At 37.0% G+C, this 26906-nt stretch overlaps 2 protein-coding genes across 11 annotated transcripts in view; one reads left to right on the top strand and one right to left on the bottom strand.

Annotated features, from left to right (window-relative positions):
• The window catches only part of TATDN1 (TatD DNase domain containing 1), a 38003-nt gene extending 17478 nt beyond the window's left edge, over positions 1 to 20525 (top strand). For 6 of the 8 annotated variants that reach the window (XM_019932029.3, XM_073794241.1, XM_073794243.1 and 3 more), the window contains 6 exons: positions 7505 to 7590; positions 7720 to 7760; positions 9430 to 9506; positions 15775 to 15845; positions 16996 to 17122; positions 20339 to 20525. In XM_019932029.3, the coding sequence (XP_019787588.1) occupies positions 7505 to 7590; positions 7720 to 7760; positions 9430 to 9506; positions 15775 to 15845; positions 16996 to 17122; positions 20339 to 20441 (505 nt within the window). In that variant the 3' untranslated portion in view covers positions 20442 to 20525. Of the gene's footprint in view, positions 1 to 7504; positions 7591 to 7719; positions 7761 to 9429; positions 9507 to 15774; positions 15846 to 16995; positions 17123 to 18992 lie in introns of all 8 variants that reach the window. The other 2 variants (XR_002175754.3, XM_019932030.3) reach the window with 2 other exon arrangements.
• RNF139 (ring finger protein 139) overlaps positions 1 to 26906 on the bottom strand; it is a 35512-nt gene that overhangs the window by 811 nt on the left and 7795 nt on the right. Inside the window, exons 2-3 of one of the 3 annotated variants that reach the window (XR_012327344.1) lie at positions 23666 to 23860; positions 23046 to 23184 (exon numbers count right to left, since the gene is read on the bottom strand). The exons of 1 other annotated variant lie outside the window; for it this stretch is intronic. Coding sequence is in view for 1 of the 2 variants with exons in the window: in XM_033842720.2 (XP_033698611.1) it covers positions 21371 to 23184 (1814 nt within the window). In the remaining variant the exon portion in view is untranslated. Of the gene's footprint in view, positions 1 to 21119; positions 23185 to 23665; positions 23861 to 26906 lie in introns of those variants that run through there. One more of the 3 variants, XM_033842720.2, reaches the window with a different exon arrangement.

The following is a 26906-nucleotide window of genomic DNA, read 5'->3' as shown; positions in this document are numbered from 1 at the left end:
AAAACAGTGTATTAATTGTCAAGATGGTAAAACATTAAAATGAGTTTCTAAAGGAGGCTAATTTAGTTATTCATCTATTCAGCAAATATTTATGGAGTAATATGTGCTAGAAACTGCTGGGAACTCATAGTATACTCACAGTGTACAAAACTATGAATAAGGTATAGTATCTGTTCCTGGAGCCATTTAAGAATAAACAACCCTCCATCCTGCTTAGTTTCTCATACATGAAAGAGGAGTCTGGATCAAATTCTCTCAAGATACCATCTAGCTGTCTCATAATATTTAATAATTAACTATTTCTTGTCATATGATCTTGATTAAGCCAGTGCTTGATGGCCTGAAGGGACTTTTTAAACCATACCTGCCAGAAGTGTACTTCCTCCCACTCCCTCCCCTGCCCACACACGCAATCCCAGTGTGACTGGTCCAGGTGAAAGTGCCTCCAGTGAGGCGCAGATTGACCAGTGAGCCTGTCGTACCCTGGACTTCAGGGCCCAGAATTCCTGAAGGACCATAACCAAGTGACACAGGATGGGTTAGAGTAATGTTCTATGGACTCTTGCTTTCAGGCTTCACAGTTATAGAACCTTTCAGAGCTGTTTAGTTAGCAGCATATTATTTGCCGTGTTTTTCAGGGACATTCACGTGATTACTGGCAGGATTATTAAATCTCTGTACCCCTCTCGAATATCATGTAGGTCAGTTCACTTAACCTTAAAAGTTCACATATTCACATTTAAAAAGAGAAACAGTTGGCTGTAATACCTTCTTCGGTTAAGCCCACACATCTTAATTCCTCCACTTTCATGTCTGTTTTTGGCCAAGATGAGCCTCATGAGGCAAACAGATTGTGTGGTGTGACCATCAAGGACAGTGGCAGAGTCCTCCATATGACTTTTCATCCAGATGACTTAAACTGATTCTAAAATGCAACTTAAATACTTTAAACCTGATCTGTGTGTGTGTTTAATGAAAACATTGATAGTATCAGCTCTCTTTTACTGCTCCATCATCTTCAGATCAGAACTTAAAACGATGTATATATAGCAGTATATAGTTTATGCTTCAACACACATGCCAGTTGTCCAGATGTTGATCTGTAATAGAGTTGAACTCCATTGATTAGGTGAATGATTACCAAGTGTCTCCTCAGTCGGATACAAAGAAGAATAAGTGCCTCTACAGATAAGAGAGGACATAAATAATTAAAATAGGTTGGAAAGTGCTATCAAAAAGGTATGTGAACAGCAGAGGGAAAGACTCATTTTCTGGGGGGAGTCAGAAGGCTTTGCTAAGGTGATGGGATGTGACCTAGGCCTCTTCCAGAACAGGTAAGGCTAAGGACGAATTAAAGTACAGTAGAAATTTTGAATACATGGGCAGTTGAGTTTGAAATTTCATTTTATTATAGATAATCAAATGACTTAGTGAGTAAAAGAGTGACAAACCAGTAGTAATTGCATTTGGATTGTTGTTACGGAAACATATACCCATGTCTTCTACCTTTGCTCCCTCCTTTCCTATAGCACGTACTAACAGCATCACCCCTTATTCTCTGCCACACAGCACTCTGTACTTGTTTCAGCATTTCTCACATTGTAATAAAAGTGTTTGTGTTACCACTTCCGCTCCCACAACAAACTAGTGTCTCTGAGTTCTTCAAAGGCACAGACCAAGCCTTCCTCATGTTCTAGTTCCTATGGCGCCTAGCACAGTACTCTTAGCACGTCGTAAATGTGCACTGAATTTTTAATAATAAGGAAAGTGTCTTTTTGATTCCTGTAGAGCATGATGGATAAAAAGCCTATAATTCAGCTTTTACTGTTGAGTCTATTGAAAGAATTTACATTTTGGTCTGTGCTTATATATGCCAGTTGTCCATCTGAAACAATTAACTGTGTGTGATTGTCATTTTTGTTTTACTTTTTAAGTAAAAAAGTATAGTCAAAAAAAAGACCTGTGAGAAGAGAAAAATAGAAAATAAATTAGTATAATGGATTAGGAGGCAAGACCGAAAAAACACCCACTACTGTGCAATAGACAAAGTATCTGAAAAATAATGGTAAGTAAAGGCAGTAGATAACGTAGTATTAAAAGACCTTTGGAATCAACAGATCTTTAGGTTTGAATCATAACTGCCTTTTGGTACCTACATATTCCTTTGTAAATCTCAATTTCCTCATCTTTAAAATGGGGATAATACCGCCTGCCTTTTTAACATTTAGTATGTAAAGCCATTGTGCCGTGCCCGGCACAGAGTCAGAGCTCCATAAATTGTGGCTGTTGTATTATTCTTAGAAATACTGCCAACCTAAAGGAAGCTACTGGCTGTAGTTTCTGTGTGGGATTTTTGAAAAGTGCTTTTTAAAGAGCAAAAAGAGAAGAAAAGCAAGAAGACAAGGAAAAGACCTGATTTAGTTATGGAAAGGTTAGCCTTTAGGCATACCCTGTATTTTCAGTTTCTCTGCCTTGTGCTACTACACTCCTTTCCTTGTTGCAAGTTAGAGTTCTGTTCACTTGAGTGGAAGGCATTTGCTTCGGGCATTTTTCTTGGGGTTACTACTGTGCAGGTCTTTTTCTTTTTTTTAGTCAGACATCAGACAAAATTTCAAAATAATCATTTGCGGATTTAGGAAACCTCAGAGATGATGGCAAGGAGCCTCAGTCTCTCCTCTGGCTTAGAGGAGGGAGTAACACTGGGTTCAGGTGCGCTGCTGGAACGCTTTGGGTCTTCTGGAGTTGCCTCAGTCCAACTTACAGGCATTCCTCTGAGATATTGGGGGTTCAGTTCCAGACCATCACAATAAAGCCAATCACAGGAATGTTTTGGTTTCCCAGTGCATATAAAAGTTTTGTTTACGCTATACTGTAGTCGGTTAAGTGTGTGATAGGATTATGTGTAAAAAAACAATGTACAGACTTTAATTAAAAAATACTTTATTGCTAAAAAATGCTAACCATCATCTGAGACTTCAGCGAGTCAGTCTTTGTGCTGGTGGAGGGTCTTGCCTCAGTGTTGGTGGCTGCTGGCTGATCAGGGTGGTGGTGCTGAAGGCTGGGCTGGCGGTGGCAGTTTCTTAAAATAAGACAGCAGTGAAGTTTGCTGCTTTGATTGACTCTTCCTATCACGAACTATTTCTTGGTAGCCCGCGATGATGTTTGATAGCATTTTACCCACAGTAGAACTTCTTTCAAAATTGGAGTCAGTCCTCTCAAACCCTGCCACTGCTTCATCAACTAAGTTTGTCATGTCATTTCAACAGTCTTCACAGTATCTTCACCAGGAGTAGATTCCATCTCAAGAACCCACTTTCTCTGCTCATCCATAAAAAGAAACTTCTCATTCCTTAAAAGTTTTATCATGAGATTGCAGCAATTCAGTCCCATCTTCAGGCTCCACTTCTAATTCTAGTTCTCTTGCTGTTTCCATCACATCTGCAGTTACTTTCTCCACTCAAGTCTTAAACCCTTCAAAGTCATCTGTGAGTGTTGAAATCAACTTCTTCCAAACTCCTGTTAATGTTGATATTTTGACTTTCCCACGAATCACGAATATTCTTAATGGCATCTAGAATGGTGAATACTTTCCAGGTTTTCAATTTACTTTGCCCAGATCCATCATCTGTGGCAGCTATAACCTTACAAAATGTTTTTTCTTAAATAAGAAGACGAGAAAGTAAAAATTACTCCTTGATCCATGGGCTGCAGAATGAACGTTGTTAGCAGGCATGACAACAACATGAATCTCATTGTACATCCCCATCAGAGCTCTTGGATGAATGGGTGCATTGTCAATGAACAGTAATATTTTGAAAGGAATCTTTTTTTCTGAGCATTAAGTCTCAACAGTATGCTTAAACTATTCAGTAAACCATGTTGTAAACAGATGTTCTGTCATCCAGGCTTTTGTTATTCCATTTACAGAGCACAGGCAGAGTAGATTTAGCATAATTCTTAAGGGTTCTAGGATTTTCAGGTTGGTAGATGAGCATAGGCTTCAACTTAAAGTCACCAGTTGCATTAGCCCCGAACAAGAGAGTCAGCCTGTCCTTTGAAGCCAGGCAATGACTTCTCCTCTCTAGCTATGAAAGTCCTAGATGGTATCTTTTTTCAACTTAAGGCTGTTTCATCTACATTGAAAATCTATTGTTTGGTGTAGCGACCTTCATTCATTATCTTCACTAGATCTTCTGGATACCTTGCTACAGCTTCTGCATCAGCACTTGCCGCTTCGCCTTGCACGTTTATGTTATGAAGATGGCTTCTTTCCTTAAACCTCATGAACCAACCTCTGCTGGCTTCAAACTTATCTCCTGCAGCTTCCTCACCTCTCTCAGCCTTCATAGAGTTAAAGTTAATTAGGGCCTTGCTCTGGATCAGGCTTTGGCTTAAGGGAATGTTGTGGCTGGTTTGATCTCATATCTAAACTACTAAAACTTTCTCCATGTCAGCAGTAAGGCTGTTTTGCTTTCTTATCATTTGTGTGTTCACGGGAGTAGCACTTTGAATTTTGCTTCGGAACTTTAACTTTGCATTCACAACTTGGCTGACTGGCTCAAGAGGCCTAGCTTTTGGCCTCTCGTGGCTTTAAACATGCCTTCCTCACTAAGCTTAAACATTTCTAGCTTTTGATTTAAAGTGTGAGACATGAAACGCTTCCTTTAACTTGAACACTTAGAGGCAATTCATTGTAGTGTTATTAGTTGCTTAATTTCAGTGCTGTTGTGTCTCAGGGAATAGAGAGGCCCAAGGAGAGGAAGAGAGACCAGGGAACATGCTGGTAGGTCAGAACACACAGAATATTTGTTAAGTTCGCTGTCTGGTATGGGCAAGGTTTGTGGCTCTCCAAAACAATTGCTATAGTAACATCAAGGACCACTGATCACAGATACAATAATGAAAATACAATAATACAATACAAATGCAGTAATGAAAAAGTTTGAAATATTGCAAGACTTGCCAAAACGTGACACAGAGACACAAAGTGAGCGAATGCTGTTGGAAAAATGGCCGATAGACTGGCTTCACGTAGAGTTGCCACAGATCTTCAATTTGTAAAAACAAACAAAAAAACAGTATCCAAGAAGCTCAGTAAAACAAGGTATGCCTGTAATAACAGCTGGTACTCTGAAGTTGGAACTTTTCAAGCCCTGACCTTAGCTATTGTTGACCCTAAAATGTAAGAAGCAGTAATATTTACAATCAGAAGCAAATTACAGCTTTGCTAAAGTGAGCAAATCCAACTCAAAGAATGATTCTCATTTATGAATTTTTAAAAATCTTAAAAGAAGCAGAGAAGTCTCTTAATAGGTGCCACTGGACTTCCCTGATGGCGCAGTGGTTAAGAATCCACCTGCCAGTGCAGGGGACATGGGTTCAAACCCTGGTCCAGGAAATTCCCACATGCCTCGGAGCAACTAAGCCCGTGCGCCACAACTACTGAGCCTGCGCCCAGAGCCTGCGTGCCACAACCACTGAGCCCGAGTGCCACGCGCCTAGAGCCCGTGTTCTGCAGCAAGAGAAGCCACTGCAATGAGAAGCCCGCGCACCGCAACGAAGAGTAGCCCCCACTCGCCGCAACTAGAGAAAGCCTGTGTGCAGCAACAAGACCCAATGCAGCCATAAATAGATAAATAGATAATACATCAATAAATATTTTTTAAAAAACACCTGAGTTAAAAAAATATAGGTGCCACTTCCTGCCCTTTAGCTTCTTTTGTTATTCCTAGTTACCGTAGTGGGTTGTTTTTTCTTTAAAGACCCTAGTCATTTGATGTTAAGTACCAATTATCCTCGATTTGTATCATTGGGAATGATTTTTTACCACATGGTTTTCTTATGATACCTAGCTGGCTTGAGCACGTCGACCTTTTCTTTTCTCATATTATATAAAATTCTGTAAGCACGTTGCTTGGGTATCTGTTATTTTCATAAATTGTACTTTTGCCTACTCTGCGATAGGAAGGCTTATTTCCAAGCTGATCATTAGATTCTGTACATCTGTGGCTTGGTTGTATGGCTGTGTGTAGCTAGAAGCCAAATACAGAGTAAAGTTTACATAATGACTGGAGAGCACTTAACTGCTGACATCTGAATTACTTTAGAGGTTATGGAAATAGTGACCAGTAGTAATTATTAAAATATTTTGTCCCAGTGATCGTTTATATTTCCTACACTGTGAAGTTTCAGCACCATGCTAACTAAAAATATTTTTGCTTATTCTAGTCCAGCAGAATCTGAAAAAAAAAATTGGATAATAAAGACACAGACCGCCAATTTTAGGATGACTATTTCTTTGAGAAGTACATTTCTATTTCTAATTTTAAAATGTAGCATTTTCAAGAGTTTTACAAAGGGGGTGCTCTTAGGAAAATAGCTGTCTGGCACTTCAAGGAGACAAGATATAGGAAAACTCAGCAAAAGAGATTTAAGATATACACGGAGAAATTGTTCCTCCAAATTAGGGGCCTAGAAGAGGTAAACCCCTTAAGAAAATAATACGACACCTATTGTCTGTAACTCCTGGTTTAGCTTAAACTACATGACCATTAATGAGAACGAGAGGGAACACTGCTGAAATGAAGACACACAGAACTCCCACCCTGTCATGTCCTCTGGATATTGTCCTTAAATGCTGGGACCAGGAAGAGGCTTCTTGAAAGCCTCTTGTGTGTTGTGATCTTGGACAAGGTCTTACACCCCTCTGACACCAGCTCTTGTCCTATCTATCCTAGGGTTATTTTGAGGATTAGATGAGACAATGGTATAAGGCACTTAAAACTCTTTTTATAAAGTACTCTAAAATGTTCAGGACTGCCATTTTATCATGTAATTTTCATTTTTCTGAAAAATAGAGTATTTCAGTTTTTGTGCTCATTTGTTTCATAAATTCTTTGTGTTTAGTTTTTAAGGGAATCCTTCTTTTTGCTCAGTGGCAATAACTCCTTGTATAACAGCACATAGAAAACACTGAGTAGAAGTGGCTTCTCACTGGAGTGAGTTGATGCCCACTGGTGGTGCTCAGCCAGCTCTCGGGACGAGGGGCTGGCCATGTCTTTTCGGCCACCAACACATGCTTCGGGGAAGGGATCCCACGGGTAATAGGAGGGTGTCCACTTCATTTGTTGGGATTTAGTCAGAAAGCTAGTTAAAAGTAATTATTTGGGGGAACAGTCTGTAAACTTAAACCTTACAGCTCTTTACTTCTAGCGATCAATGGTAAAGTGCTACCTAATTTACCTGGCAGTTACAATGGAAAAACTAACAAACATTTCTGAAAATAATTTTGTAATCCCAGAAAATGAAGTAACCCTTTCAGGAAGTTTTTATAAAAGCTTTCGGCTAGGCCTGATGTGTTTTAAATGCCTGAATTCACTATTTCTGTTCTATCATTTCTAGAGAATAAAAGCCCTTTAACTTAAAAAAAAAAATCATTTGACAATTATTTTTCTCATGCTAAAATAAAATTTTTAATGAGGAAATTTTTTTTTCCATTTTGCAGATATTTTGAAAAACAGTTTGAACTGTCAGAACAAACAAAATTACCAATGTTTCTTCACTGTCGGAACTCACATGCTGAATTTTTGGGTGAGTTAAAGCTAAAATCTCATTTAAAATTTAAGAATTTGCAGATATCAAGCTATTTGCTAAAGCTAAAATCTCATTTAAAATTTAAGAATTTGCAAAGATCAAGTTGTTTCTGTTTTAAATTCACAGACATAATGAGAAGGAATAGAGATCGGTGTGTAGGTGGAGTGGTAAGTATAGAAACTGCTTTTAATAAATGATGTTGGCCTCTATAAAGTGATTCAGATGTCAGCAATAAAGTTACGAAGGTTCTGCTCTCTCTTATTAGAAGGGCATATAAATTTACTGTTAAATCTATAGATCAGATATGGTACAAACATAAACCACACTATTTTAGTTACATTTACTTTGTTCAGAGTACAAGAATGAGTACAGAATTCTGTTCACAAGAAAACCCCATGAATTTAGTCCTGCACATTGTAATAGTCTGCATGATCTTCTTTTTCTCCGCTTCTTCCATCAGCCGTTCTTTAGTGTTCTTCAATTTAAATTTTGAGCAAAATATAAACGAAATTTAATAATATTTTAAAATATTTTAGCACTCTTTTCAGGTTTGCCTTCTTAATTTCTTGTCAACTGTAATTATTTACTGTTACCACTCTGATTAGAGACACATTCTCATTTCTGTAGTTTGCTTCTGCTCGAAACACTTCTCTATGGTCATTTCAGTCATTAGTCTTGAGAAAGTTCCATAAATAGTATCTGTCTATCACTTAGCTTGGGTATCCATAGCAGTGATTTTTAATTTTTTTTTTTTTTGGATCATGGACTCCTTTGAAAATCTGCCTCAGAAAAATGCTCATATGTAGAATTTTCACATGTAATTTTAGGAGAGACTCACTGGTCTCTAGCAAAAAAGCTGTTATCCACATGTAAGTGGACTTTCTCAGTTCAGGCCTGTGTTGTTAAAGGGTCAGCTGTAGTTTAAAAAACTTAACAGCAACAACAAATCCAACCTAAATGTTTGACTTTTATCAAAAGAAAATTGCCAAATAAAGAGTTAATAACTAATTTTCTAAAATGGTTTATGAGGGTCGTATTTAAAATTATCTTATATTGATGGAGGCTATGTTTTCTTTCTAGTCAGCTGGAAGTGCTGAGGGGAAGAACAAACCCTTTTCAGCAGCTGTGTAACAGTTACTTTTGAGAAACATCTTACCCACAGTGTATTCAGACTCTCTGGATGCTATATTAGCGTGACTTCACTTGTTAGGTGTGTTTAAAGGAGTCTTGTCACTTATGATTACATAAATACATCTGAAGTGTGAAAAATTTTGCTTTAACTCCTTTATCTTTGAAGGAGAAAAATTCCGTCTCAACCCTTTTTGCTTGCTGAACTGATATTATTGACTGTATAACAATTTACAGTTTCTAAGCAATGTTCTAACAATCTCTATACATCTTAAATTTTTCTCTTAAAATTCACTTCTCTTCTAGGAAAAAAAAGCATCCTGTAACAAAAAAATTGAACATTTAAAAATATTTTTTAAATAGTCTTGTAACATTTTACCTTTTCCTCATGCTTTTGCCTAGAATGTGGCTCTCTCCTCCAGTCCCCTTTCCTGGAGGTACAGCAGTAGTGCTGGTGCAGAGACCTCAGCACAGCCACAGACAGAAATTCTAGGCAGCCGTCTCCTTGCCTCATCACGTTGGAGATGATGACAGGTTATAATTGCGAAATTTGATTTGAAAATAAAAATTGTAGGGGCCACATTTGAAACCCCATGTTCAAAAAACCCCTACTGCGTTTATATTTTTGCTTAGACAGTCCTATTAATGTTATTTAGAATTTTAAAGAAAAGTAATTATTATAATAAAATTATGCCTTCATGTCCTTAGGTGCATTCATTTGATGGTACCAAGGAAGCAGCAGCTGCTTTGATGGACTTGGGTCTCTACATAGGATTTAATGGTTGGTAGGTCCTTGAGTTGTTTTTTGGTTTTCGTTTTTTTAACTTTTATAATTAAGCAGATTCCTTAAATTGTTTTATAGGGAATTACTGATAAAGATTTAAATTTGTTTTTATTAAAATTTATGTGTTTTGCATTGACCTTGGTCTGTGAATTTTAGTGATAAATGTAAGAAATTAAACAGTATGTTACTATTACAAATTAAAGCTTGAAAGCTATAAACTGCTATCCTGTGTTCCAGTAATGGAAAACAATTTTCTGTTGAGGTTAGCAGGTACCTTTCTCTAGCAATGCAGTTTATTCTCGGATCAGTTTATCCCTTTAAAACGTATGTGTTCACAGCATTGCATATACATATACACAAGTGATGTCCACCTATGGGGGAAGGGTCATACTATGACATAATCGTCCTCTGTATCTCTGTAGGCCAAGAAACTGAGGCTCAGAGAAGTTAAGAAACAGGTGTAAAGTCACTCAAAGTGTGAGAACCTGTACCCTCTTCCTCACTTGGTGACCTTCCTGCTGTTATACACACTAAACCTCGTGCACCCACTACAGTCTGCTAGCATAGCTGGGTCCCTGGGCTCATTTTCTTCCAAATAATTTGATGAGCTTCTACCAGTGTCTTTCCTCAGGTTATCAGTGTAGCTCATGAAATAAACTGCAAAATAAATTGCAAAAAGTAAGACTTCCTTTCCCTCTTCAGTGTTTCATTTCCTTCAAATCACTACTTTTCCAAGTACTTTTATTTTTTTTAATTTTTTTTTTTACTAAACTCCACTTTGGAATATAGAATCATGAAATTAATTATTTGCTATAGAGTTCAGACTTATTTAAATGTCCTAGATGCTTCTTTCATATTTTAAATAAATTGATGATTTAATTAATTTATATATTAACATGGAAATAATGCATGCATAAAGTAGTATTAAAAGACTTATAAGCACAGTCTCCCAGCATGCCATCTACCCCAAGTTAATTTTTCCAGAGCCAACCACTTTACTCTTTATCACCTTGTATCTAAATATTACATATATGCTATTAACTCTTAATTCATTCCCTTTGTCTATTCCCATTAAGGTGTTTGAGCACTTTAGTTCTTTATCCAGTACTGCCCCCGCACCTCCATTATTTCCTCTATAGCCCTCTCAATGTAGTTATTTGAGAATTTTTGGTTATATGCATATTATGTGTTTTCATTATTATGTCTGTGTAAAATATTGTTGACTGCTGAACCATGTGATGTACCACTTTTTTATTTTCCTGGAGTAACTTTCCTCATATTTTTATCTACTTGGCTTTCTTCAAAACTTGAAGCCTTCTTCACACTTTTCAACAACTCTGTAAAATGCTTTTTTCTATTTTTCCACATAAGGAAACCTGTGTGGATAATCAGATAATTCGTTAGTTCCTGACCCTTCTATCTTTCTGCTACAGTTTGGACTAGTGTCTTTTCTGTGATAGAACTCCTATTTTTAAATCCCATGTATTCTATTTTGTTTTGATGGAACACATGTTTGCAAATGAATTAATTCTCTTCATCTTGAAAGTTTACCTGGATAGTCAATGGAAGGGGAAAAAAGAAAAACATACTTTCACTTGATATTTTTTCTAGGCATAAAATTCTAGATTAGAGATCATTTTCACTGAGGATTTACAATATCCCAGTTCTAGGTTCCAGTCTCTATTCTGTTTCCCAATACATTACCTGTGACATACTTCTTTCCCTGTGGAATATTTTAGTTATTTATCTCTGGTATTATCAAAATGTGCAAAGGTGTTTTGATGGGTTTTTGTCATTCTCCACTGGCCCCTTCCAGCTAGAGGCTCATCTTTGTCAGGCCTGAGAAGTTTTCTCAATTTTTTTTTTTTTCTATTCTTTCTTTGTACCTCCCAGGCTGATACTCTGATCTCATTTTTAAAATTATTTATTTATTGATTGATTTTTGGTTGTGTTGGGTCTTTGTTGCAACGCGTGGGCTTTCTCTAGTTGCGGCGAGTGGGGCTGCTCTTCATTGCGGTGCGTGGGTTTCTTATTGCTGTGGCTTCTCTTGTTGCAGAGCACAGGCCCTAGGCACACGGGCTTCAGTAGTTGCACCACGTGGGCTCAGTAGTTGTGGCTCATGGGCTCTAGAGTACAGGCTCAGTAGCTGTGGCGCACGGGCTTAGTTGCTCCATGGCATGTGGGATCTTCCTGGACCAGGGCTCTAACACGTGTCCCCTGCATTGGCAGGCAGATTCTTAACCACTGCGCCACCAGGGAAGTCCCTGATCTCATTTTTTTATTCTACAATTTCTATCTAATTTTTTTCCTCCTCTCAAACAAGTGCTTTATTTTTCAACCTTTTTTTTTTTTTGGCTGTACCACACGGCTTGCAGGATTTTAGTTCCCTGAACAGGGATCAAACCTGTGCTCCCTGCAGTGGAAGCCTGGAGTCCTAACCACTGGACTGCCAGGGAGTCCCCTTTTTCAACTTTTTAAGGAAACTTACTTAAGCTTTTGTTTTCAGTCTCTGAAAGCTCTCGTTTTTTTTCCTACCGTATTCTTGTTTGGTAGATGCAGCATCTTCCCATCTCTCTAAAGATATGTTATATATATATGCCATTTAATGCTTTTATTTCCTCTGAGTTCCTTTTCCTCTTTGTTTTGGTCTCTATCATGATAGAGGCTTTCTTCAAATGTCAGGCAGTTCTTTGCTGTATATTTTAAGAGTGAAGGGGGAAAAGCTGTTGGAAGCTCCGTGGGGAGATAGCCCATCAACTGCAGGCCCACAGATGGCCAACTGACTTTCTCGCCGGGGACTCCTTAGTGTCAGCTTGTCAAGATCTTCCTCTGGGTTTGTTCAGTTTCTCCAGAGAGGGCTCCTCTGATCCCTGGTGGGAAAATGGGATGAGAATTCATAAACATACCTATGTTCTGAAGCAGGATGGTGCTGGAGAGGGGATGTCTCCATTCAGTAAGCAATCAGTCTCCATTTCTAGTCCATGCCTCACCCTGCCCTCCTCTGTGCTGCTTGTCTTCCAGTCCAGAGACGGCACACATCTCTCTCTCTGTCTCTGCCTCTCTCTCTGTCTCTGCCTCTCTCTCTCGGGCCAGGGTACCGGGCAGTTGTCATCTCTGCACCAATTTATTGGAAAGTAATCTGAGAATCCCATCTTCTCTTTACCCTGACTTTTCAAGCAATCCCCATTTCAGTCCCCTGCCCTGCCCCATCCTTTCTAGGTACCTAGTTCTTCCAGTTCTTAGAACTTCCTTGGGAGAATTGGTTGGCTTATCTTCAGTATCTCTCTACAAGCACATAGCACTTAAGTCACTTAGCACGTAAACATAGATCGTTTACCACTTCTCTATCTACTTTCTGCTTTATATTTTGTGATGAGTTAGAAATGTCTCCTAGTTTCATCAAAACATGCTGTTTCTTCTTATTTTGGGATGATTTTCAAGAGAAGGGGGTAGAGACCTTTATTTCACAAACTTGAACTGTACGTCTGTCTTAGAGGTTTCTAAGTGATCTTGAGTTTATAAAGACTTGGCTTTAAGCTAATTACTTGATTTTTTTTTTTCTCCTACATTAACTCAGAATTAATGGGTCAGTAGTTTATTTAGTCGAAGTCAATATTTCTGTACTTCTTTTGAAATTCAGTTTAGAGTAGTCTTAATCTGAGTTTCTGGGGTATGGTAATTTAATCTGTTTACATTATGATATAGTCTTTGGTTTCTAAAGATTAAATTAGAATTTTTTTCCCCCCAAGAAAATGGGAAAGTTTCAAATTTGACCACAGAATTATGCACATGCTCTTCCTTAAATGGGAAACCTTAATAGAGATTCTGGCTTTGATTAAAAATATTTCTTCTGATAGTATATAGTTCTGTATTTAGATCAGTTTTTTTTTAACTGATGTGTAGTTTATTTAAATATTGTTTCAAGTGTACAGCAAAGTGATTCAGTTATACATCTTTTCCATTATAGTTTATGACAAGATATTGAATACAGTTCCCCGTGCTATACAGCAAATCCTTCTCGTTTGTCTATTTATATATGGTAGTGTACATCTGTTAATACCATACTCCCAGTTTATCCCTCCCCGCCTCCCTTTCCCCTTTGGTAACCATAAGTTTGTTTTCTATGTCTGTGTAGATCAGTTTTTACAAGCATTAATATATGTAGGAAAAGAGTCAATCAGACAGTTTGTTTTCATGAGATTAAAAATATGCAAATACTCCAAAAATTTGGTCATGTTTTAAATTTAGTATCCATATCAAATATATCAGCATATTTTAGAAAATATATTGACCAAGTATTAAGCTGGTTGAAAATAAGAATTTTGTTTTTTTCTAGAGAACACTAACAAAAGGCTGGTACTTACAGTAAACCAGACACACATTTCCCTCCTACCCCTCCTAAAATGCTAAAATAAAATTATATTCAAAAAGGAAAAGTAAAGAAAAAAAGGCCAAAGTTTTGCTAATGGAGAAATGTTTTGTAGATTTCTGGAAGACAGATTAAATTGGAAGAGAAAACTTAGATGACTGTACCACTAAAGGGCCTCAGAGGAGATGGGAGCAGGTGTTGCAGACAGAATCCCAGAAAGGCTTCGGACTTAGAATGGCGACCAAAACAGGGTGATTGAAGGCCTATATAGAGAAAGATACCAATCCCCATATCCACTCCCATGCACAGAGTACAAAGGAGCAAGCATTTATACTCAGGGGGGAAAGTAATTTTTTCTCAAGAAACCTGAACAAACTGGATTATTGAGGACTAAGACTTGGAATGCTTATGTCGATCCCAGAGGAAAGCATTCAGTGGATGGGACGGGATCATCCAGGAGTTGATAATTGATGGGGCTATAGGTAATAGATACATGGAGAAGGGGGTGCTGTGTTATTCTAGTTATGTGTATATTTGAAACTCTCCATAATGAAAAGTTATATCAAGTCCTGAAGTTAAAAATGCAACATAAGGACAGTATGTCATCACATATATAGCAAACCATCCCAAAACTCATTGACATATTACAGTAAACTTTTTTTTTTTTTTTTAAACACTCATGGGTCTTTGGGTCAGCTGGGGTTTAATTGATAGAGGTGAACTCTGCCACAGGCTCCATGTTGGGTTCAGATCTTCGCCATGTGTTTTCATTCGGGATGCCCAGGCTGAAGAGGTAACAGTTACTTAGTGCATGCTAATCTCAGAAGATCATGAGGGTGCCATTGCAAATCACGAAAGTGCATTCCAAGCCTCTTGGCCATATCATCCCATTGGTCAAAGCAAGTCTTGAGGCCATGGCCAGATTCAGGTTCCTTCTTCCTACTAAGAAATCATGGCAAGGGTGCAGATATGTAATTCTGTCAAATGAGAGAGAATTGGAACCAATAATCCTGTCTATCTCAGGGTGTGAAAATGAAAATTAATTCCCCAGAAAAAAAGGTATGAAAGAAACAGGGCCTCGGAGACCAATTCAGGAGTCCTAAAATTGACTTAATAGAAGTCCCAGAGAGAAGAAAGAAAATGAAAGAGGAAAAGTCCTGTTTTTCCATAATATGTTCCCAGTTAGGGGTGGGGAAGAGTCTAAATTGGAAGATTCCAGCTGCCTAAATGGATGAAAAGGTTTTATGCCCGGACACATTATCACGTTTCAGAATATCAAGAGTAATGGAAGATCTTAAAAGTTTCCAGATTTGTGGGTGGATTGTGGTGGGGTCTAAACAGGAATAATAAAACTGGCATCTCCTAACCAGCTTTCTAGTTTCATACCATGTTAAATACTCATAGTTCTAACAGTGATTGTGATTTTCATCCTTTGTGAAGATTCTATTTCTGATTAGTGAAACATGAACCTTGAGTATCTGATTCCTTCATACCAGTGAATCCCTGGGTATTTGGCCCATAAAGAAATTGGCCATACCTTCAAATGCAGCCTTATGAGCTCTAAATTATGCAAATTACCCAGAGACGCAAATAAATTCTTTTCAAAGAATTGTTTAACATAGACTGTTACAGAAAGTTATTGGACGATCAACCGAAGGCACAAAAAATTGCACCCCCTAAAGGCAGGATCTGGTTGGAATAGATCTTAACCTGGATTCTGTAAGGATGGGAATGTGCAAATACTTTCAAAAGTATACTTCCATTGTAGCCAACCAAAGTTTTGTTTCAGGATTTTGGGTTAGTTCTGTAATCTGTTTTAGACAAGTTTATAATATGAAAAAGTTGCTGTTCATTAAATGCACCTTTTTATTTTATATATGAATAACTTTTTTTTTTCAAGCTCACTGAAAACTGAGGCTAATTTGGAAGTTCTGAAGTCAATACCTAGTGAAAAATTAATGATTGAGACTGGTAAGTTTGCTTTTAGAACTTAATTTTCATATTAAACCATACCCAAAAAGAGCTAGAGAAAAGTAAACAAGTATTATTTTATTAGCATGCTCAACCTCAACAATTATACTTTTCAGGAAGTCTTTGGGAGCTGTAATGGAAAATATTTACACAAGCGAGTTTTTCAATTTTAGAAGTCTGACTAAGCCTAAGCACTTAAGAATGGAACGTCAGACCATGTGGGTAACTAAGGAGGCTGTTGTATTAAACAGGAGTCTTAACTAAGAATTTCACCTCAGGCTTTCAAAAACTATTCAGAATTTTTTTTAAACAATGTCTTCTTTGTAATGGCTTAATTGTACAATACTTTTTAAGTAAAGTGCAAACATTTAAATCAGTTGGATTTAAGAATTTTAGCAATTAATCTGCTGCCTCTCAAAGTAAGACAAAGTTAGAAGCTAAAAATTTTATCTCTACCCTGAGCTCAAGGCTCTTCTTATACACATGGACTTTTTTAGTAAAGTCAAGACTGAGCCATTCTGAAGAAATCAGGTGTATTTCCTTGGGGAGTCATGAAAACTAAATTATTAAAAATACAATGGTTGTAAAATGTGTAAACTATTACAATTCTTTATTAGAGATTTAGGTAAGTAAATAATCCCAGTATTCAAAGCCACTGTTTTGGGGACTTCCCTGGCTGTCCAGTGATTAAGCTTCCACTGGAGGGGGGACGGGGTTCGATCCCTGGTCATCAAGGAACTAGGATCCCGCATGCCACGTGGCACAGCCAAAAAAAACAAACAACAACAAAAAACAAAAAAAATCAAAGCCACTGTTTTACATTCAGTAGGGGCAAACAGAAGTTTAACTTAAATGTTTTCATGTTACAGTTGTATTTCTTTTAGCTTTAGATTTTTTAAAGCATACCATACACCAACAATACTGTTAGTGGGGAAAAAAAGAAATAAAAGTTTAAGAATTTGTACAGTTCAAGATTTTATCTTGTACTTTTCTTAAAGCTGTTTTCTGTTGCCTTTTACCATTTTTTAAGCTGAATCATGGTGTATATTTTAGAGGTTATATAATAGTTTAATAATATTCATTAAAAAAACAATAATTTAAAAAGGTAAAAATCTCTTTGAGAGACTTCTCTTTCTTCGCTTAACTCTAGATGCACCTTGGTGTGGAGTCAAAAGTACACATGCTGGATCAAAATATATAAAAACTTCATTTCCCACCAAAAAGAAGTGGGAAAATGGGCACTGTTTGAAAGACAGAAATGAACCCTGCCATATAATGTAAGTATCTTGTTTTCATGGTCTCCAGAACATTGAAGTCAACCATCAAATGCCATTTACAAAATGAACTCAAGGGACAGAATTAAAGTTGGGTGAAATCCAAGTGAAGTTATCAAACACCATTTTAATGCAGTTATTTGGAGGAATTCGTGCCTAATTGCTGTGTATCAGCTCCTTTTTTCATATCCTCTCAACCCAGAGTGGTTTTATTACAGAGGAAGAACTTCATGTGATTTTGGTCATTTGTCATTTTGTAGGGAGGGAAAAAGATCTTAAAGCTATCCATACATAGAATCACCTTACCTGGCTTAAGTTCTGTTATCTTGCAGGTTTCCTGCTGATGTATAAAAGCACAGTCTTAGCAGAAGACCTTTTTTTAATGGTATCTGTATTTTAAGTGATTTGACAGCTTGAATGAACCTAAGAAATAACACAGTTCTTTAAGCCTCTGAACAAAAGGACAAATTATAGAAATGATTTCCTTTTTCCAACCGAGAAAAAGGGCAGAACTTTATAGAATTTTATTTCCTAGGGAAAAAAAAACTAATTCAGAATCATTTTTTAAACTAATACAGAACACATGTGAAAAGGGCGGTATTACACATCTAACTGCCAAGGAGCTGTACAGCATATTGTAATTCATAGGAAAAGTTTATTTTAATGGGCCTGTCATCCAGTTTCTTTTGTTGCACAAGCAGTAATTTAAATCTGACTGTATCAATCTAGTATGGCTTACCAGTTCGGGCAACTGGATATATTTATCACACATTCATAAAAATTAATATAGGATTGTTGTAGTAATTCCTTTAATATGCTCCATCTTTTTTTAGTAGTTTTAACAGGTAAGAATATATTAGATAAGCCAGATCTAAAATTCAGTGAGCAGAAAAATAAAGAATTATTCTATAAAGATACACTAGAAAGATTTTCCTTTATTAACATGCTGATGTTGGCAAAGACTTTAAAACTGAATGTTTTAAAATCTGTAGGGTGAGGAATATATTTAAACTCTGATTAGTAAAGAAACACTTGTAATTTTTATGAAATGTAGGTACTTGCAAGTTCAGTCCAGAGACATTTCAGTAATTCTTTGGAGATTTAAAAGGACAGTAGAGACAAGAAACTGGCAGTTTTCCAGCAGCCAGCTTAGAGGAAGTAGTTGCCAACAGTGTATCTAAATTGGTTTTCCACACTGCCTTAATCTTAAGTAAAAGTATAGCTGTTGACTTTAGCTGCATATTTTCAAGACAAAATTTTAAGGTGTTTCTAAATGCAGACTATTAAGAACCAAGAAGGCTTTTGAGTATCTACTGCAATCATGAATACCAGTTCTGAGTAGGCAGAGCTTGGGAAAATCAACATTTGCAAACTGAAAAATTTTAAACCACATTTCAGAAATACACATGCCCCTAGTCTAATGCGAAATATTAATTAGCAAGTTAATTCCTACTTACAGTCATTTTTATAAACTCCATCTGTTAAGAGTTTTATGTTCCAATTATTTGTATAGAGATCTCTGCCCCCACCCCCCGCCCCCATTAGATTATAAGTTCCTTGAAATACATTTTGGAGCTCTTGCCAAATATCAGGAAAGGTACAAGTTACTGAGACTACACAGAAGAATCAAGACTGTTCCCACCCTCATCCCACCAGATGAGTAGGTACACTGTGCCAGGCACTTTGGTTAAGGCGTTAACCAAGTCTGACAAGGATCCTCCTAGAGCAAACAAGCAGATAAAAAGTATAATCCAAGAGAGTAGTGCTGTTATAGAGGTATGAACATATAACGGGGACCACAGGACAGAGCAGCTGCCTGCCCTGAGGGGAAATGGAGTGCTTAACTAAGGTGACATTTCATCTGTTTACTAAGTTGGACCAGGAGTTAGGCCAGACCAAGACAAACACCTTCAGCGAAGGCAGACTGAAGAAGAGCTTGGAACAATGACTGCAGTGTGGCATAAAGTAGGATGCTCGGTAAGTGATAGGGAAGGTACTGTAAGGCCAGAGAGTGAGGGCTTTTGTGTGCCACCCTTAGGAATTTAGATTTTATCAGAACCCAAAGGATTTTAAGCAGGAAAGCTATTAACTGGTATCAGTGTGGAGAAAGGACCAGAAGGGAGATTGGTGGCAGGAATCATACTGATTTCCCAGTATTATGTATTTCCAATTCCAAGTAGTTAATAGAAGAAAAATCTAGTTTGCTAAGAAAATTGAATCTTTAGTGTCACTTTCAGTGTTAACAGATTTGCTTTTAGCCTATTTTGACTGTCAGATAAAAACTGTATAGGCAGTTCATTTAATATAAACAAGGCTTTTGTTACTCCTATAGAATTTAAAAGTTCCAGTTAATCTGTAATCTCTGTCCCTGATTCCTTTAGGTGTTCATATTTTAAAAACCCATAAAGGGAACAAAAAGCTTAAGACAAAGAATATTTCAATGTCTAATTCTGACTTTGAACTTTCTAATTCATGTATAAGAAATATTGTCTACATATAATATTGCTAGAAAACAGCTACTGATAATTATCATTATTCTAGGCAAAGAAACAAAGATTCACACCTTTCTGTTGAAGGGGAAAACATAGGACGTTCTCTCTCCCCATCCCCCCTAATAACCATACATTGTTCTAAGTAACTTGCTCTAACTTCCTTTGTTGTCAGTCTGCTGGTGGTGATGCAGCAATTTCTTGCTGTCCTTTACGACCAGTTCTCTAAGCAGTGGCTTTCAAACTTTAACTGCTATCCCCACAGTACCACACTGTGACTCAGTACACTTGCATGTATAAAACCCAAACAAAAATGAAACAGTACTTGCCTTACTAAATGCAGTGTGCTTTTCCTTTTTATTTTTTAAAAGCACATCATGACCCACTAATGTGTAATTAACCCACAGTTTAAAAGGACTCTTCATTTCCACTGGGTTAATTCCGTAATTGTGGTACACATAATATGGGCTGGTTTTGTAATTTACTTGAACCTGGTGCCTGGCTCTAGTTATATGCAAGACTGTCTCAGAAATTTGTCTTTAACTGCTCTGTTTTAAATATCCTAGCAGTTAAACTTTCTGCTAACGTTGCTGAAAACTTTAATGCCTGCTCGGCTTTTTATGTTAAAAGATGCTAAAACAGTATCTTTTCCTTTATGTGAAAAAAGATAATACCTTTAAAACAGAATATGTACTTAGAAATGTAACCATCCATTTTTGTTCTGTTTTAGTCAAATACTGGAAATAATGTCAGCAGTAAGAGATGAAGATCCACTGGAACTAGCCAATACGCTATATAACAACACTATTAAAATATTTTTTCCTGACATGTAACTGGTATGTGTCTCCCATTTTTCCATCATGTACATAAAATTTCATGGTAAAACTTAAAAGTTTCAATAAAGGAATTCTCTGGAAGTTGTCTAAAGAGGTATTATATCACTGTATGCCACCCATGAAGTCAGATGAGAATTTTTTAAAGTCACTTAATGTCTTAGTTTAAAATAGTGAAATCCCCCAAATATTTCATGTTGTAACCTCTTCAAAAGTTCAAAAGGACAGTTTTATGTCAACTCTGCAAACAGATTGGCTAACAAATATAGTGATTTTTACATCAAAATAGCACATCCTGGTTTATACCAAAGGTTAGTTGATATATAAATAAGCCTGTTTCTCAACTCACACACTCTCCGAATTGTGACTTTCAAACCCAGCTCGACCACAATGCTACTCTCAAATTTCAAAAAAGTGTCTCAATCACTTCTGGCAGCCTATTTTTTTTCCTTAGTTTTAAAAATACTCTACATTTAGCATTTATCCTCTGGTTGGCCCAAATTATCTGATTTCTTTGATTTAATACGGTTTCCCCTGATTTGCATTTTTATTCTCTCCCATCCATTTTAAAGAAAAACTAGGGTCCAGAGTTAGATACATTATATACTTCCATTGAGGAATCTTTGGCACAGTTGACGCACCATATTATTACATCTATTAAAAAGTTATTTGTTCAAATTTGTCATAAAAATGTGAAAATTTTATTCTATGTACAATAATGTACACAAATTTAAATAGGTCACTAAAGAGACCAGAAGTAATTGAAGAGGTATATTTACAGTAGCACATCACAGTAAACGGAAAACCATTCACAGATTCAACACTGATACTGTTTTTGTGCTTGGTTACACACTGAAGTGAAGCATATTACTCCATTTTGGATGAACTGAATTTTAAACAAATACCTCAATGATTAGTAAATGCTTATTTTAATCAGTATCATCATTAATCAGTTCTTCAGCTGCTGTGCCTGTGTGCTGAATCACTCCATTTCTTTCTCTTTGAGCGTCGTCATCACAGTCTGAACTGTCGTCATTCAATTCCCTGTCAGATTCAGCAGCAGCTTCTCTTACAGCTTCCTCTGGATTTTCATTGGGTGCGATAAATCCATTGTTGTTAGATATATTTGAATTATCCTTGGTATCATCTTCAATGTACACTTTTTGATGGCACATCGGACAAGTATCTTGAATGTACAGCCATTTCCGAAGGCAAAGTGCATGGAAATAATGATTACATGGTGTAATACGAGCAGATGTTGTAAACTCATGATAGCAGATTGCACATACATCATCTATTTCTTGTAGGCGGCTCCCTTTTATTTCAGGAAGTGAATTAATTTTTTTTACAGCAGTTCTACGATTCATGAATGTCTTCCAGCCATTTTTTGCTTGTAAATAGATGTTAAAATAGGCATGTAAGCACATCATACAAGCCCGAATTTTACTTCCTGACTCAAACATCATAGTATAAGCCCCATTTCCAAACATTACCACTCCAAATATAAATTCAATAATATTGCCTGTTGAACGAACATAGTAGACATAATCATCAAGCTTTTCCCAGAGGACATTATAGTAGCCATCAATCATGAATAACGTATAAACAGTGAGAGAAACAATTACTTTTAAGCAGAGTTCCACACAAAAGGCTGTAACTGCAAACAACCATGTATTTAGTGCATAGTGATGCCAAAGAACGTAACTGAGTATAACAGGAAGAATAAACAGGCAAGCAGAGACAAAGAGCACAGGAAAATGTCTACGAAAAGATGACACATGAGAGGCACTGAGAGACATTAATACAGGGTCTGTCATTCCGTGGATGAAATGCAGGACTGCTGTTAATAAAAGGCACATGTTTCTACTTAAGCGAATAAGTCTCTCTTCTGGTCTTAGCCCACTTAAACCAGTCTGAAGAGCCAAAATAAAAAATAAAACAGGTGCTACAAAGCCAAGCCGCCTGTCATCTTCTTCAGTTGATCCAATAAAGGCCAATATTCCAAGACCCAAATAATGGGCTATTGAGGAAATTACAGCACTCATGCCCAGTACAGTGAGTGTAGAATCACATCCACTAATTATAAGATTACAAATGAGGTCCCAGAAATCATCCCAAGAAATAACGAAGGAATCAGTTTCATTTGCCATCCTTAAAATGTACATTAATACCGTAGCCTGAGCTGTAATTCTTGTTAGCCAAAAGACTCTCAGTACAGCTGGGAAACGAATCCTCTTCCATGTGTCCTCCATTAATAACTGTAATCCATAAATTCGATACATGTGCCTTACTAAAAGATAAACGTATCTTGTGGAATAATAAAACCACTTAAGTTTCACTGCCAAGACAAGCACTGTATTTAACGTGAGAATCAAGGAAGAGGTAAAAACTAAAGTCTCTCGGATGTGTAATGGTAGCTCTGTGATTAAGCCTATTACAGGAACCAAGAGATCCAAAATAATTAACTGTGAATAGACGGAATGAATTTGGAGTAGTGTAATGTATCCAATTCCAAATGTTAGCTGTAGAACGATGAGTGCCATCCACAGCGAGGGCCCTTTTCGAGGAAGCAGCTCAATTCCAAAAGCTGATGTGTTGTAGGCACCATAGAAGTCAATGTGCAAAGCAGCATAATAATTTACCAACACTGAAGTTGCAGCTAATAGAAAGGCTGAGCTGTACATGTAAAACTTGAAAAGTGATCGCTGTGACAAGATCAGAACAATACTGGATACAAATATACCTAAAAAAAAAAGAAAGGACATTCGAATGAAACATTTTTAAAGAATGTTTTTTCCACTAACAGTTATGATATTCTTCCTTTAGTAAGGAAGTATGAATATTTTCAAACTGATGAATGTTAAGCCTGAATACAATTTAGGCTTAAAGGCCAATAAATGTTTTTTGTAAAGTCAAAGTTCAACAGGACAGATCAAACATCCTTAAAAATCCTACCCCTTATTTTCTAATTTCCAAAGTAATTCAGGTAGTAGTATATGTCCAAATTACTAAATTATCTTCAAGATGAGTTTGTCATGATATACAGTTTAAGAAGTTTGAAACCTGAAAGAACATATTCATAATTAAAAATATTTAAGATAATTCCATTACAAAAACATTAAGAATTAAAAGTAACCCAAATGGAAAACTTGTTCCTATTAAATCTGAGATTTCTTTTTCTCACACGTGTTCTTTAGGAAATCAAGTTTAAGTTTCACACTTACCCCTAATTCCTCCTTTTACTCAAACTGAACTCCTGCTGGCTCTTATTTTTTCTGCTCCTTAAATTTGAGCATTCTCCTTCAGGTCCAAATTCACTTTTTTTCTGTACATACTTTCCTCAGATACCAGACATTTCCTCCAAGTTTCCTTTTTCCTGTATGTTTGAATCTTTTTCTTCAAATAGTCAACCCTTTTTACTGTTCTTCAAATTACAAAAGTAACATTCAGAAAACCACACGTTTTAATAAATCTTCCCCCTCCCCCCCCCCCCCCCCCCCCGTAAGCAACCAATGTATAGTCTGTTGTGCATCCAGCACCATCTTTCTTGGTGCTCTGACAAATTTTTAAGTGAGATTACGATAAACATTATTATCCAAGGTTTCAGCTATGGGAACCACACCCAAATATTCACCTACTTACACTTCTACATTACAACTGCAACACCCAAAACTTCTAAAACCTACTGAACCTACTCTCACCTCAAACAGCTCTTCCTCGCGATTTCCAATGTCAGTCAGAGGTACCATTGTTATTCTCCTAACAGCACCTCTAGCCCCTCATCCTCAAACTGTGACAATGAGTGACAAATTTTACTAATACCTATACCTGCCTTTTCTCAGTGACACCCACCTATTAGTCTGTCTCTGAAAACTCTCTCATCCAAATCCATCTACAAGCCGTCACCAAATTGCCTTTTTTCATGTCTCTGCTCAAAATACTGCAGCAGCTCTGAAATTACTATCAATTGAAACCTACACTCCTTGTCCTAACATTCAAGGACCCAATTTGCTTTAAAGTAATAATCCTCCCAACACACACACCAATGCTCCAGATTTCTTTCCCAAACATACCCCTTCTTCTCTGCCATGATTACAGCTGTATTTACATTCTTCTCTTTGCCTGGCAGAACGGCCCCATCAACTTCCCAAATCCCTGACTGTTCAAATCCTACCCATCCTACAAACCCACTTTTCCTGATACTGACTGTTCCTTCAGCACATCTACAGAACTTGGTGAAACTCCTAATACTCATACACCACCTGACACTGAAGTTTGTAGTTATCTGAGTAGGTACCTACTAGCAAGCAAGGATCCTGCCTTTTACATCTATAGATCCCGAAATATTTTGTAGAAAATAAAATAATTGGGGAAATAAACGTTTCTGTTGAATTCTGTGTTCTATTTTTAAAGGCAACCATAAAATACAGCCCACTTGGAAATTGAAACCTATGAAAAGGTAAGACAAAGCTGAGAAATCGGACCTTGGAGTACCGAAAAAGTGACAAACTCCAAATTAAACATCCATCTATCTATCCATCTGATTTCAGCATGCAACCAAGACCAACACTGCATAATACAATAGAGCCATTCCACAATCTACTGCAGTTAAAAGCAAGGGCCAAGTTCCTCCAAATGATGACTTTGCCCACAAACTTAAAATTTTATCCTGTGCCTATTTGTCAGGTCATTTGTGAAAAGGACAACAAAAGAAAACAATCACCTGGAAGATACATCAACCTCTGCGCAAGAACCACCCAATTCGCTGAACAAGTGGGCCACTAATAATCCTCCCAAAGAGCCCTTTCAACAGAAAATGGGCTTTTTTTTTTGAGCAGGTTTAGAAACCCTTCCTGTGGAAGGTAACAGGAAATGGAATTTACTCAGCCACCATATGCCATATGTAATCCTACTTTCTCTACACAGAAAAACAAAAGTATTTTTTCCTGAAACAAAACTTAATCTCCTAAAATGCGTCAAAACAAAACCATGATAACTTCAGTTCTATTATGTTACTTTTTAAAAGGGAGAAAGTCAAGCAGGGACTGTAAATTATTTTTAACTTGCTATTCACAAAGTGGTACATTAATCTTTACTTGTGAATATTCATGAACTGTGCTGTAACTTATAACCAGATCTTTTTATTCTAATAGCTTTTTTTCCCCGATGCTTATTTTTACACAGATTAAGGAATTATTTGGGTTTTAGAAATACTTCTGGACAAAAGAGAGTGTGATAGACAAATAGTGTAGTGAGACTACCTCAAAGTTTGGATGTCTCCTAGCAAGTAACAATCTGATACTTTTTTTTTTTTAAAGTAAACACCCCTAAAGTTGATTTGTCTCCATTTAATCTTTTTTTTTAATTTATTTATTTATTTTTATTTTTGGCTGCGTTGGGTCTTCGATGCTGCGCGCGGGCTTTCTCTAGTTGCAGTGAGCGGGGGCTACTCTTCCTTGCGGTGCGCGGGCTTCTCATTGCAGTGGCTTCTCTTGTTGCGGAGCACGGGCTCTAGACGTGCAGGCTTTAGTAGTTATGGCATGCAGGCTCAGTAGTTGTGGCACACGGGCTTAGTTGCTCCCTGGCATGTGGGACCTTCCCGGACCAGGGCTCGAACCCATGTTCCCTGCACTGGCAGGCAGATTCTTAACCACTGTGCCATCAGGGAAGCCCCTGATACTACTCTTTCTTGATTAAAATTATTCCCCAAGATTTAATAATGACCGAACATTTCAAGAATAGTATAAAATTATTTTAATTTTATTATTGTTTATTATTTAAAATTATTTTAATTTTTAAAATTCTTAAATTTTTCCTTTATACTCATGTTCCTGTGTATGGAATGTAGAATCAGCTCTCATTTCACAGGAAAAAAAAGTCAACTTTCCAAATCTCTCAAGTAATATTCCCTCTCATGGCCTTCGGGAAGTGTTGTCAATAATATCAAAGTTTCATTGCATTTTCACAACTTCAGACATGCAACTCTTGATATTTAACCTGTAGGCCTAAGTAAATTAAGCCCCAGGACAGTTTCCTCATTAGGATTTAAGAGTGACCTGCAACAAGTAATCAAGGCTATATATAAATGCTACTTTATAAAGAAAAATCACCTTGGGACAGTGGTGCATAGAATTAACTGGAATCACAATTCAGGGATCCAATTCTCCAGTGATTAGAGAGCCTCACTAAAGTGCTCAAGGTAGGAAAATGGCAGGTATCAAAATCAATTCAGAGCTTTGAAGATATACATGAACTCAATTCATGAAAGAGTTCAGGGCCTTTTCAATTTGGATTACCAAAAATAAGCAAACAAAACAAGCTGAAAACAAAAAAGAAACCACCATGCATGTTACACAGCAAAGTGTTTAATTCTTTTATGTGTAAAGTCCATTCATACCCTTAACCTTTCTGGAAGTTGGGGACTAAAAATTAGAAGGAAATAAGACATAACTCCCCAGGTACCTT

Source organism: Tursiops truncatus, chromosome 17, assembly GCF_011762595.2.
Source record: "Tursiops truncatus isolate mTurTru1 chromosome 17, mTurTru1.mat.Y, whole genome shotgun sequence".
Lineage (NCBI taxonomy): Eukaryota > Metazoa > Chordata > Mammalia > Artiodactyla > Delphinidae > Tursiops > Tursiops truncatus.
This window is presented reverse-complemented; position numbering and strand designations above follow the sequence as displayed.